General features: G+C 38.5%; 1 protein-coding gene across 7 annotated transcripts in view; it reads left to right on the top strand.

Annotated features, from left to right (window-relative positions):
• BAZ2B (bromodomain adjacent to zinc finger domain 2B) overlaps window positions 1-14869 on the top strand; it is a 457412-nt gene that overhangs the window by 284840 nt on the left and 157703 nt on the right. The window contains exon 4 of one of the 7 annotated variants that reach the window (XM_066346467.1): window positions 4096-4162. The exons of the other annotated variants lie outside the window; for them this stretch is intronic. Within the exon in view, the coding sequence (XP_066202564.1) occupies window positions 4144-4162 (19 nt within the window). The 5' untranslated portion in view covers window positions 4096-4143. The remainder of the gene's footprint in view (window positions 1-4095; window positions 4163-14869) is intronic. 7 annotated transcript variants of the gene reach the window in all.

The following is a 14869-nucleotide window of genomic DNA, read 5'->3' as shown; positions in this document are numbered from 1 at the left end:
AGTTTCAGTTAAGCAAGATGAGTCGATTCTAGCGAGCTGCTGTGACCCATTGTACCTGTAGGCAACAATAATACATGATGTGCTTAAAATTTTAAGAAAGTAGGTTTTACATGACAATAAAATTAAATTTTTTAGAAGAAGAAAATTTAGAGGATTCAGAAAGACCAAAATCAATATTCATTTCAAGGTACCTACTGAACCCTGATGATTGGAATATTTTTTTATTAGGCTGTTAATAGTTTATAGTAAAGATCAAATATATCTTGCTATTATTTCTATTTCAAAATATCTCTACCTACAGCCTGACCAGGTGGTGTTGCACAGAGCATCCGCCTTGGATGCTGAGGAACCAGGTTTGAGACACTGAGGTCCCCGGCCTGCCTGCGGGCTCATCAGGTTAAGAATGGGCTCACAAGCTTGAGCATGGGATCATAGACATGACCTCATGGTCGCTGGCTTGAGCAAGGGTTACTGACTTGGCTGGAGCCCCACCCCCGGTGGCCCCATCAAGGCAAGTATGAGAAAACAATCAATGAATGACTAACGCGCTGCAACTATAAGTTGATGTTTCTCATCTCTCTCCCTTCCTGTCTATCTGTCTGTCTGTCTGTCTCTCACTCTCACCAAAAAAAAAATAAAAAATCTCTACCTACTGTTAGAAACAATATGATCCCTTTTAAACCTCACTTTTTAAAACTTTTAAGTTTTTTTTTTAAAGTATTTCTATTTTAAGTTCAACTAACTCTTATCTGCTCTGTCCCTTCTCAGCTTTCTTCTTTTAATTATTCTTTTATCATTCAATTTAGAAGATTAGTTGTCACATGGTAGGAAGCATCAAATGAATCCTAGATCTAATTTGATTCCTAGTATCTTCGTGCCCTGATTAACAAACATGTAATTTTCCAAAACCAAATTAATCCCTGATACATAACCAGACACATGTTCAAATAGACTTAATGCCTTAGAGCTTCCTGGAGCTAGTGCATGTGAAATTGTTTTAGAGAGACCACTGCTTTTTTCTAGGAAGAATATCTTTCCAAGTGTTAATTTTTTACGTACTACTCGAAATTAGTTAATTCACTTTTAGATATAATTGTGTCATTTGGTTAATTTCTTTATTGCCATTTTTTGATAGGTTCTATTCTAGAGTCTGGTGCTTCTACACTTTTTACATACAGAGAACAAAAACTGTCCATATAGACTTAGAGGTTAATATTTCAATGTGAAGACTCCCCTCCTTTATTGGCTGATGTAATATTTCCATTTACTTTGAAAGCTTTTCCAGGTCCACTAAGAAAATAGGTTAGAGTTGGAGTCTCTGTGTTTCTGACATATTCCAGGTCTCCCACTTCTGTCGTCATTCCAGGGTGGCACCACAGACCTTGCAGCCAGTAACCCTGTTAGACTGGATGGCATGGTGTTGTAGGTATGTTTTGGCCACACCTACTAAGCCAACAGGCCTTTTCTAGTCTAACACCAAATGTGGATGAACACAACAGCTGGGGGATGTCTTTGTTTGCCTGTTGCCCTTCCCAGGTCATCTTTTTATTTTTCTTTTTCAAGGCTTGTCTAGAATTCCTTTGCCTCCTTTCTGTCTTAAAGTGATTTAAAACCTGAATTTCATTACTGAGTCAGCTACTGATCTGTTGCCTAATTAAATTTTTCTAGAGTTCTTAAAATATTTCTCCAGATTTGGGGCTTCCCTTCAATATATGAGGTTATATTTTAGAAGGAAACCTCAATTTTTATTTTTTTAATTTAATTTTTTTGTCCTCAGGAACATTGAGATCACCTTTGCCCTCACCAGCTTTTCTTTCATGGCCACCTGGCATCTTTCAGAAGGCCCTCTTATGCAAACTTTATTTGGGGGTCCAATGAATCTATAATTTTCATTACCTAGCTTAGTTATCTTATTATGGGATACCACTACTTCTCCGTTAACTTATTCTGCAAAATATTATACTTGATACTGAGCAGGAGGCTTGTGGGTGATGGGTTATTTATCAGTGCTATGTAATAATGCCAATTTTTCGACTCTTACCTCTTTGGATATTGTATCTTGTTAGATTCTTTCACTTACCTTATTCTTTCCATTTCTTTTTTCTTATTCTTTTCACAACCTATGACACAATTTACTGAGGGAAAAATTGACTCAGTACTCTCAATTATTTATTCTTCTCTGACCTCAAAAAGAAAGTTTTTAGGATGTCACAAATTACAGCATGACATTGCTGGTGATGATGTTTCCCTTGCTGGCCCTGTATTTTAATAGATATACAGTTTCTGAAAGGCCAGCCCTCTTTCTAAGCAGTAGCCTAAATATTAAGAGTATCCTTGCTCAAGGTTTGGGGTGTTTTGTAAACCAAACCTATTTGGTTCTTTGTGGAATTACTCCCCAAATATCAGTAGATATACTTCCATCCAATAAGCAGTTGATATAAGTCTACATCAGGGGTAGTCAACCTTTTTATACCAACCTCCCACTTTTGTATCTCTGTTAGTAGTAAAATTTTCTAACCGCCCACTGGTTCTACAGTAATGGTGATTTATAAAGTAGGGAAGTAACTTTACTTTATAAAATTTATAAGGCAGAGTTACAGCAAGTTAAAGCTTATAAGAATAATTACTTACCAAGTACTTTATGTCGGATTTTCGCTAAGTTTGGCAGAATATATCTTTATAAAACAACTTACTATAGTTAAATCTATCTTTTTTTTTTAATTTAATTTATTTTTTTTACAGAGATCATGATACCAGAGACCAGAGAGAAGGATGAATAGGGACAGACAGGAATGGAGAGAGATGAGAAGCATCAATCATTAGTTTTTTTGTTGCGCATTGCAACGCCTTAGTTGTTCATTGATTGCTTTCTCATATATGCCTTGACTGCAGGCCTTCAGCAGACCGAGTAACCCCTTGCTGGAGCCAGTGACCTTGGGTTCAAGCTGGTGGGCTTTTGCTCAAACCAGATGAGCCCGCCCTCAAGCTGGCAACCTCGGGGTCTTGAACCTGGGTCCTCTGCATCCCAGTCCAACACTCTATCCACTGTGCCACTGCCTGGTCAGGCTAAATCTATCTTTTTTTTTTTTTTTTGTATTTTTCTGAAGCTGGAAATGGGGAGAGACAGTCAGACAGACTCCCATGTGCGCCCCACCAGAATCCACCCGGCACGCCCACCAGGGGGCAATGCTCTGCCCCTCTGGGGCGTCGCTCTGTTGCGACCAGAGCCACTCCAGCGCCTGGGGCAGAGGCCAAGGTGCCATCCCCAGCGGCCGGGCCATCTTTGCTCCAATGGAGCCTCGCTGCAGGAGGGGAAGAGAGAGACAGAGAGGAAGGAGAGGGGGAGGGGTGGAGAAGCAGATGGGTGCTTCTCCTATGTGCCCTGGCCAGGAATCGAACCTGGGACTTCTGCACGCCAGGCCGACGCTCTACCACTGAGCCAACCAGCCAGGGCCTAAATCTATCTTTTTATTTATACTTTGGTTGCTCTGCTACCACCCACCATGAAAACTGGAACGCCCAGTAGTGGGTGGTAGAGACCAGGTTGACTACCACTGGTCTACATCATCTCTCTTTGGAAGCTTTTCTAAATCTTAATTGCCTAGACAGGATAAGTTTGTTCTCATCTATTTATTCCATTAATCAATTGTTATACATGATATTGAAGTGAACTTTGTGGATATTCAATTTTCCTGGTGTAATATGGCATGATATGACAACTCAAATCTTCTGAACCCTTGGGATCATAGGTTTCATTGCTAGGTCCAATTTTCTCCCATCATCCTGGATCCCAATGTGTGTCGGTGAGATGGAACTTCAAAAAGTGTTAGAATTTGGTAAGGATTTCTTAGGTGGCTGGAGAGCCTTACCTAGTCACATGTAGTCTCATGTCTTTACAGAAACATTTCTGGAGGAGAGGTGGCCCTGTTTTCTCTACATTTTTTCAGTTTGCCTAATGTACGTGCAAATCTCGGTTTAAACGCTCTATTTATAGCTGATTTATCAGCTAGCCCTTATAAGAGTTGTTTGGAAAAAGGCAGAAAACTTGGAAAAGATAGATCTTTGGTTTAGATTTTTCTGTCCTTGTTTTGACAGAGAGTGACTGGGAGTTCTCACACCAACCCTTGTTACCCTCCACCCTGAATGCTCACCTGGACACAGGGTAGACAGTCTAAAACATATAGTTAGGTTGCACATGTGTACTTATTCAGAGTCTTCATTAACAGTAAACACAATTATTTTTCAAGTATTTTGTTGTCAGTTCAAATTTATAGAAGCTTCTTTTATACAAATATGCTGTTACTTATATGAATTACTCTCTTTTTATTATCCTATCTGGCTTTTGGACCTTAAAATGTTGACCAATTCTATTTTCTCCCCTTCTTCTCAGGTGATTATCTATCCAACTGTCTATATTTTACTCTTCATATATTTATCTTAATCTCTCCCACACCTCCTTTTAGCAGGTATTTTGTTTCTTCCTTTTTATCTTTTGTGTGTGTGTGTGTGACAGAGACAGAGAGACAGAGAGAGGGACAGATAGAGACAGACAGGCAGGAAGGGAGAGAGATGAGAAGTATCAATTCTTCGTTGCATCTCCTTAATTGTTCTTTGATTGCTTTCTCATATGTGCCTTGACCTGGGGCTCCAGCAGAGCAAGTGACCCCTTGCTCAAGCCAGCGACCTTAGGCTGCAAGCCACTGACCTTGGGCTTCATGCCAGTGACCTTTGGGCTCAAGCTAGTGACCATGGGGTCATGTCTGTGATCCCACACTCAAGCCAGCGACCCTGTGCTCAAGCTGGTGAGCCTGCTCAAGCCGATGAGCCTGCACTCAAGCCCTGGCGACCTCGGGGTTTTGAACCTGGGTCCTCTGCATCCCAGTCCAACACTCTATCCACTGCATCACCGCCTAGTCAGTCAGTCTAACAACATTCTTAATATTATATATCAGGGCAACAATGCAGTGAATATTAAGTTTTATTTATAATTAACCCTTAAAATTTATATATTATAATAATGTTTAACTGAAGCTTTTTTTTTTTTTTTTTTGTATTTTTCTGAAACTGGAAACGGGGAGAGACAGTCAGACACTCTCCCGCATGCGCCCCACCGGGATCCACCCGGCATGCCCACCAGGGGCAATGCTCTGCCCACCAGGGGGCGATGCTCTGCCCCTCAGGGGCGTCGCTCTGCCTCGACCAGAGCCACTCTAGCGCCTGGGGCAGAGGCCAAGGAGCCATCCCCAGCGCCCGGGCCATCTTTGCTCCAATGGAGCCTTGGCTGCGGGAGGGGAAGAGAGAGAAAGAGAGGAAAGGGGGGTGGAGAAGCAAATGGGCGCTTCTCCTATGTGCCCTGGCCGGGAATTGAACCTGGGTCCCCCGCACGCCAGGCCGATGCTCTACCACTGAGCCAACCAGCCAGGGCTAACTGAAGCTTTTTAAAGCACTATGGCAATGGTTTTCAGCCCAGGGTACTCATTAAAATCTTCTAGAAAGCTTTCCTTAACTATTAATGCATAGCTCCCATTCTAAGATACTTCGATATAATTGGTTTGTTATGGGACTTTGTCATGGGTATAAATACAGGGATGGGAAAACGTAGGTTAATATTAATAATAATAAATAATACAATAATTCATAAGTAAATAATAATACAAGAATAAACTGTTTCACATAATGACAACTAGAAACTTACTTTTGCCTCACTCTATATCTGTAAGATTCCTCAGGTGTTTCTAAAAATGTCCAGGATTGAGAATCATTGTATCAAAGAAAATCTAGGATAAAACTTTTTTTCTTTTTAAAATTAAGTTTATTGGGGTAACATTGGTTAATAACATAGTTTCAGGTGTACAGTTGTATACTGTATAATACATTATCTGTATATTGTATTGTGTGTTCACCGCCCATAGTCTGGTCTCCTTCTTACACCATATATTTGACCCCCTTTACTCTCCTTATCCTCCCCTGATCCCTTCCCTCTGGTAACCACTTCCTTGCCTTTCTTAAGCTCATACACTGATATTCATATTTGAAATATTCACTGTATTTTCCAGTTTAATGTCTTTTGCTCTAAAGGATCTATAATACAGAGTAAAAAAATCTGTTACTGTATTTACTAGCATGAAGTCTAGTAGGGTAAAACTCTTTTATGTAGTAAAGAATTAATTTAACAGTAAATATTTGAAAACCTAGTAGGTGAAGGCACTTTGCTGGAATTCTCTTCTACTATGAAATAAATCATACATTCCTTCTTTGTTTCATTAAATTCTAAATTAAGATTTTTATTGGCTAAATTTTTTTTAATTAGATGAGTCCCTTCATTTGTAGTGGACTTATTACTTTCATCTGAGGATATTGTATGAGTCATATTTGTTATGCTACCCTTGACTGTCAAGATGTAAAATGAATTGATTATGTTTGTAAATCAGGTTATATTTACTAAGACAGATTTTGAAACATAATTGCTCTCTGCACCTTTGTTTAAAATATCACCTATATATACAGATTGAACAGTAGACCCAAATAAATTCACGTGAAAGGTTTTTAGAAGAATGTTCTTGACCTTTGCTTTTATATGTTTGTATATACTACTTTATATTTATATAAAAATTATCTTGCTGTATAAATCAAGTAGCTCTTTTAGATATATGTCTTGAGAGAAGTTTTCAGTATGATGCTCATTAACCAACTGTGACTCAACTGATCCCAGGATATTTCTGTGTTAATAAGTACAATAAAATGAGCTAACACAAATGAACTAGGAGACTATAGCTCTTTACCTGTAATGAATCTGAGAACTTTGATATAAATATGGAAGACAGTTTATGGAACAAATAGATGAATTGAAAGACAAGTTAAATTTTTAGGTTTAGGCCTGACCTGTGGTGGCGCAGTGGATAAAGCATCGACCTGGAAATGCTGAGGTCGCTGGTTCAAAACCCTGGGCTTGCCTGGTCAAGGCACATGTGGGAGTTGATGCTTCCAGCTCCTCCCCCTGTCTCTCTCTCCTCTCTCTCTGTCTCTCTCCCTCTCTCTCTCGTCTCTAAAATGAATAAAAAAATTAAAAAAAAAAATTAAAAAAAAAAATTTTTAGGTTTAAACAGTTTTGTTTTTTTAACATTTTACTTATTGATTTTACAGAGAGAAGAGGTGGGGGGGGTGTGTGCAGTGAGAAGTGTCACTCATAGTTGCTTAGCTTTAGTTGTTTATTGGATCCTTGTTGTACGTGCCTTGACCAGAAAAGCTCAGGCCTTCAAACTGGCGACCCTAGGATTCCAGGTGAACACCATATCCATTGCACCACCACAGGCCAGGCTAGGTTTAAATAGTTTATTAAAATTAGAGGAGGTCTTGGCCCTGGCCGGTTGGATCAGTGGTAGAACGTTGGCCCGATGTGAGGTTGTCCCAGGTTTAATTCCCGGTCACGGCACACAGGAGAAGTGAACATCTGCTTCTTCCCCTTTACCCCTCTCCCTTCTCTCTTTCTATCTCTCTCTTCTCCTCCCACAGCTATGGCTCCAGTAGAGCAGGCTGGCCCTGGGTGCTGAGGATGGCTCTATGGCCTTGCCTCAGGCACTAAAATAGCTTGGTTGCTGAGCAATGGAGCAACGATCCGAGATGGACAGAGCATGGCCAGATTGAGGACTTGCCAGGTGGATCCTGGTTGGGCTGCATGCGGGAGTCTTGTCTCTCTGTCTCCCTGCTTCTCTCTTAAGGAAAAAGAAGAGATTATAGTGCAAACAGAAGAATCTGTACTGTGTGCTTTATAAGTCAGGCTCATTGCATAGGTTAAATGTACTAATCAACAGTGATGCTTTTGCTTTAATTATCAAGTTTATAGTATATTTAGAAAGAGTTGAAACAAAGTATAGATATGGGTTTATTTTATTCAGTTTATTTGACCAGTTTTTGGAAACTTTTTAAAAGAGATTTTCTGATTTACTTTCTTAGGTTAATGACTTTTTAGAATTAAAGAGATCCTCAACTTGTATCCTCTTGGATGGTCATTCATTCATTCATTTATTCATTTGTTCAGCAAATATTCAGAGAACATTTTCTGTGGCACGACTGTTTTAGGTTTCTGAAGATACTATAATGAACAAAATTGATATATTGATCAAGAGTCTTATGAGAGAGTCAGATAATAAGAAAAATAAATGAAATATATAGTCATTTAGATGTTGTAAAGGAGAAATGTTTTGGTGATGTGATGATTTTAAACAATATGGGGAAGAAAGGCTTCATGGAGAAGGCAGTGTGATAGGACATTGAATACTCTGAACTAAACTTGGAGAAGGTTTAAAAAAAAAAGCATTACTGATGAATTTTAAAAGGTAGAGTACCAAGCATATGGGAAAACTATAATTTAAAGATGTTGATTTGCCTAGCGTCTGTGCTATTGGTTAGTACCATTGCTGGAAGTGGAATCTAGGCCTCCTTATTCCCAGTGCTCTTTTCTTCCTTGTTATTTCACTCTTTTAGTTTGGAAAATGATGAAATGTGGTTCATTATTGTTACACCTTTCTCCTATTCATTTAGAATATTTATAATCACCTAATAGAAGAAATTCAGTGTTTTAGTGGATAAGAAATCATAAGTCATAATAAAATTTGTTGTTTCTAAGTACAAAATTACAGAAGACCAAAAGGATCATTTGAGTACGCTGATGTTTATACTCACAACAGAGTGGGACTGCTTCACTATAAGAATGTAGTAACTTTTTTCTATTAATATGGTAGTAGGGTTGGGTTAAGGGATCAATGACTTGGGATGCAGGATAAAGTCTACTTTGCACTAGAATATGAGGAGTGTCCAAAAAAGTAGCTGGAAACATTGGAGTTAGTACAGGTTATCAAAATAGTTATTATGGGAAGCTAAGGTTTTACACAAACAATAAATGAAGCCATCAAATCAGAAAAATGAGGAAGAAAAGAAAGTGATAGGAGTAACAGAACCAGAGTAGAATCAACTAGAAACAGGAGAGTGGGTTCATAATTCAGATTGTGATTGACAAGTATCTGTTTCTCTTACAGATCTTTAGTATTTGTTTTTGAATTTGGAGAGATAGAGAAAAGGAAATGTGTAGATCTCAGTGGCCTACATTTTTTCACTTCAGAAATTGAAAATTGATCAAAGATTTAGCTATTGACAAGTTTATTTATGAAAACTTAATAAACTATTTCTACTTATTTTTATTTCTTAGTAAAAATGTGTAAGAAATACAGATTTTTAGAAATCTTGTTTTATTTCTCATTTAAAAAAATAATTATTTTAAAATTACAGTTTCCATACAATATTATATTACAGGTTTACATTGGACACCATACATAGTTATTATAGTATTCCCTATGTTGTACTTTACATCCTTGTGACTTCTTTTTGTATTTTTCTGATGTGAGAAGTGGGGAGGCAGAGAGACTCCTGCACATGCCCGACTGACCAGGATTCACCCAGCATGCCCACCTGGGGGGGATGCTCTGCCTATCTGGGGTGTTGCTTCATTACAACCGGAACCATTCTAGCGCCTGAGGCAGAGGCCCTGGAGCCATCCTCAGTGTCTGGCCCAACTTTGCATGGAACCTTGGCTGTGGGAGGGGAATAGAGAGAGAGAGAAAGGATAGGGAGAAGTGTGGAGAAGCAGATGGGCTCTTCTCCCGTGTGTTCTGGCCAGAAATCAAACCCGGGACTTCCAGATGCCGGGCCGATGCTCTACCGCTGAGCCAACTGGCCAGGGCCACATCCCTGTGACTTTTTAAAAAAATTTTGTTTAGAATATTAATTTTTTTTTTTTGTATTTTTCCGAAGCTGGAAACGGGGAGAGACAGTCAGACAGACTCCCGCATGCGCCCCACTGGGATCCACCCGGCACGCCCACCAGGGGGCGATGCTCTGCCCCTCCAGGGCGTCGCTCTGCCACGACCAGAGCCACTCTAGCGCCTGGGGCAGAGGCCAAGGAGCCATCCCCAGCGCCCGGGCCATCTTTGCTCCAATGGAGCCTTGGCTGCGGGAGGGGAAGAGAGACAGAGAGGAAGGAGGGGGAGGGGTGGAGAAGCAAATGGGCGCTTCTCCTATGTGCCCTGGCCGGGAATCAAACCTGGGTCCCCCACACGCCAGGCTGACGCTCCACCGCTGAGCCAACCGGCCAGGGCCTAGAATATTAAATTTAATGGGGTGACATTGATCAACAAGAGTGCATAGGTTTCATGTAAACATTCCTATAGCATTTGAACAGTTGATTGTGTTGTGTGCCCATCACCCAGTGTTAAATCTTTTTCAGTCACCATATATTTGTCCCTCTTTTCTCCCCCGTATCCCCCAGTAACCACTTCACTTTTATCTGTGTCCGTGCATCTCAGTTTTATACCCACTTGTGTGTGAAATATTAGAGTTCTTAGCTTTTTCTGATTTACTTATTTCACTTAGTATAACATTTTCAAGGTCCATGCATGTTGTTTTAAATGGCAATATGTCATCATTTCTTATAGCTGAGTAGTATTCCATTGTATATATGTACCACATCTTTATCCTATCCTCTATTTAGGGAAACTGATTGTTTTCATGTCTTGGCCATTGTGAAGAATGCTGTAATGAACATGGAGGTGCATGTGTCTTTACATCCCCATGTTTTTGAGTTTTGTTTGGTAGATACCCAGTAGAGGAATTGCTGGGTCATATGGTAGTTCTCTTAATTTTCTAAGGAACCTCCATACTTCCTTCCATAATGGTTGTACCAGTTTAAATTCCCACTAGCAGTGAATGAGGGTTCCTTTTTTTCCACAGCTTCTCCAACACTTGTTATTACCTGTCTTGTTGATAATAGCTAATCTAACAGGTCTGAGGTGGTGTGTCTGTAATTTTGATTTGCAATTCCTCTAATAGCTAGTGAAGATGAGCATCTTTTTATATCTCTTTGGCCATGTGTATGTCTTCTTGGGAGAAGTGCCTGTTCAGGTCCTGTTGCCATCTTTTAATTGGATTGTTTGCTTTTTTATTGCTGAGCTTTGTGAGTCTTTATATATTTTGGATATTAACCCCATTATCTGAGCTATTGTTTTTTTAATATCTCACATTTGGTTGGCTGCCTTTTTCTTTTGTTGTTTGTTTCTTTTGTTGTATTTTTTGTTTGTTTGTTTAATATAATCCCATTCATTTATTTTTGCCTTTGGGGTCAAATTTATAAAATATTCTCTACGGCCAAGGTCTATAAGCTTAGTACCTATGTTTTCTTCAATATAATTTATTGTTTCGGATCTTATATTCAGGTCTTTGATCCATTTTGAAATAATTTTTGTGCCTGGAGACAAGGTGTAGACAAATTTCAATCTTTTGCATTTGGCTTTCCAGTTCTCCCAGCACCATTTACTGAAGAGGCTTTTTCTCCACTGTGTGTTTTTGGCTCCTTTGTTGAAGATTATTTGTCCATATATATGTGGTTTCATTTCTGAGCTCTTGATTCAGTTCCATTGGTCTGTATTTCTGTTTTTCTGCCAATACCATGCTGTTTTGATTATTGTGGGTCTGTAGTATAATTTGAAATCAGGTAGTGTGATACTTGTTTTTATAATGAAGAAAATGGTAGAGGCATTATTATATCTATTTGGGAATTTTTGGTGATCATCAATGTCATAAAGGAGAAAAGTCCATTTCTAAATTACTAAAAAAGGAAGTTATAGTCTGAGCAAAATTAATTTTTTAATAATAGAAGTTATAAAATTGTTAACATCTCAGGAAAAAAACAGTTGTACTATTTTGATTATTTAAAAACAACGGAATTTGTCACTGTTTTCTAAAACAAAACTTTAAATTATACTATTTTCTACAGTTAAACTAGTAACACTTCTCTGACAGGCGGATTGACAGGGCCTAGCCTAATGTGCTCCTTGAGCATCAGCTGAGGTTTACCAGTAAAAGAAATGTGCTTGTAAGGGGAACTACTCTTGACGTTTTTAACTTACTTTTGCTCACATTTAACTTTTGAAAGAAACTGTGTTGACTCTCAATGAGCTGTTTTCCCACTCTTGTATATTTAGTTTGAAGAAATTAAAAAATTTTTCTTTTGAATTCTGGCCAACCATGTAAAGACAAGCTACCTAGCAGGAGCTGTGCTAGGTGATCTTTTTACAATGGCTCTTTGAAGTAGGTGTAATTAATCCCATTTTACTGATTCAGAAACTAAGACTCCATAGACATGCTGGCTATGTGCTAAATAATACAGTGAATTCATAAAGCACTTTTTACTGAGCAGTAAAAAGTCAAATGTAATTAGCAGCTTTCTGGGTAGAAGCTAATTGCTTTATAGTTCAAAGGTGGGAGATTGTGGCCTGATATTAGATACAGCTTTATGGATAAAGTGACTCTTCAGTCTATATTTTGATTGTTAAAGCAGAATGTGGCTTGGTGATATAAATAGCATGAACAGGATGAGAAGAGAAAAGACAAGATTAAACACGACATTTGTTAGGAAGTTTATTGTCATTCCCTTTCAGTTGCAGTAACCGTCATCCACTAAACTCAATTGAAAGGATAGATATTTGAATGGATAGAAAGAAGTCTCATGGAATACATGAAAATCAAGAAGGCATGTCTAAGGAAAAGAACCTGAGATTGGACGTACCTCATTTTCTCTTTCTCAGTATCACTCAGCTTCTCTGTATATTTGCTCTTCCAACATTTTTTCCAACCCACTTTTTTAAGCTTATATATTCTTAAGACAACAGTCATTATGATTTCCAACTCAGCAACAAGTTTCCCTGTTTCTTTTAGTTAAAATGTCCATGTCAGACAGAATTTGATTAGATCATACCATCTTCTAGAGACAGCAAATACATGTCTTAGATTTCTGGCCAGCCACTGTCTTTTTTGGTCATCAACCACAGGAGTGGGGTCATGTGACCCACTGTTGAATCTCAAGGATTACCTCAATAGCAAGAAGTCCTATCTGGCATCTGGTCTATGTAGCAGAAGTTTAGTAAGAAGCACAGTGGGGCTTAGAGCTTCCTATCTTCTGAATGGGGGTGAAGGGCGAAATTTTATTTTTATAAAAACTGTCAGCATTTAACAATTACTTCAAAACAAGTATCTTTTTTTCTTTCTGGTAGTAATAGATGATCAATAATAATTTTTACTGAATCAGTACTAGACCAACTATTTAAATACAGGAGGCAGTGAGTATAAACACTTATTGTATATATATATTTTTTGAAATTAACAGAATTTTCAAATTTCTCACTGTCTAACTTCAGTATTATTTTAAAAATATTTCTTCAATCAAAATTTCTATATAGTTTAACCACTCATCTCTGGTTCTCCTACTTTACTGTAATATGACATAGTACCATGTGGCGTCTATAGTTATTAACCATGTCACTTAGCTCAACCTCTTGTGGCAATTATCTATTTAACTCAGCTTTGATCAGGTATCCATCATTGCTCCAACCTATGACACTACAAAGCCTTGAGGTAGAATACTTAACTTAATTGATTCATTCATTATATCTTGAACACCTAGCATGCTTCATGATCTAATAAATGCTTTCTGCAAGGTTGAACATGTGATGTTACCATAAATGGTTAAACTTTGTATAATTGGTGTCATTTATAGCATGTGGATGAAAGTACTTTGTTCTATCCTTATTTAGCTGAGTATGCATAGCAGAAGATTCCAGCATTAAGGTGGCATAGCAAGTGACCAGCTATTATAATGTCTCATACATATTTGCCATAGATTGGAAAGTTAACATTGTAAGTCTGAGTCTTAGAGGATTCTTAAGAATTTCACACAATAACTCTCACTTATATTAACTATAGACAAAAAGCCTGGATTTTACTACTATAAGAATGCACGTATACACACATACAGTACTTAAATCTATAGTAATACACACACACACTCATATATATGTAATTATTCCCGTATAGCAGCTAGTATGATTAGGAATATAAAAGCGTCCTCTGGTATGTGGTAGTGCAGTGGATAAAGCATTGACCTTGGAATGCTGAGGTCACTTGGTCAAAACCATGGGCTTGTCTGGTCAAGGCACATATGACAAGCAACCAGTGAACAACTAAAGTGAAGCAACTGTGAGTTGATACTTCTCGCTCCTTCATCCCCCCCTCTGTAAAATCAATTAATAAAAAAAATCATTAAAAAAATTCTTCTCTGCTTCCTTGTAAAAATTAGACATTTTCGGGAAGCCAATTGGATCAGTGTTTTTCAAGCTTCTTTGATATTGACCCAGAGTATTTAAATTTTTTATGACTGGATTTTATGACCTTCTAATAGGTTACGACCCACTGTTTAAAATATATTGCTGCATTGCCTGAATACATTGCCTGAATGGTGGCAGTTCAGTAGATAGAGCATCAGCTTTGGATGCTGAGGTCCTAAGTTGAAACCCCAAGGTCACTGGCTTGAGCGTAGGCTCTTCTGACTTGAGTGCAGGCTCACCTGGCTTGAGCACAGGGTTACCAGCTTGAGCCCAGGGTCACTGGCTTGAGCCCAAATGTCACTGGCTTGAAACCCAAGGTTGCTGACTTGACAAGGGGTCATTGACTCAGCTGGAGCACCTAGTCAATGCACAACTTAGCAATCAATGAACAACCAAAGTGCTGCAACTGTGAGTTGATGATTCTCATCTCTCTCCCTTCCTGTCTGTCTCTCTCTCTTGCTTTAATAAAAAAGACGTGCGCGCGTGTGCGCACACACACACACACACACACACACGGGTGGTATTCAAATAATTTAACAACTGGTTCTCTTCCCTAATGACTATTTAAGTATAATAAAAGATACACCGAAAGGTAGTTTATTATTTCATACATGTAATACTTAATAGGAATGTAATCATACATGTAATACTTAAATAGG

Source organism: Saccopteryx leptura, chromosome 7 (genome assembly GCF_036850995.1).
Source record: "Saccopteryx leptura isolate mSacLep1 chromosome 7, mSacLep1_pri_phased_curated, whole genome shotgun sequence".
Taxonomy (NCBI): domain Eukaryota; kingdom Metazoa; phylum Chordata; class Mammalia; order Chiroptera; family Emballonuridae; genus Saccopteryx; species Saccopteryx leptura.
Note: the sequence above shows the minus strand (reverse complement) of the source record. Positions and strands in the feature narration are given on the sequence as shown.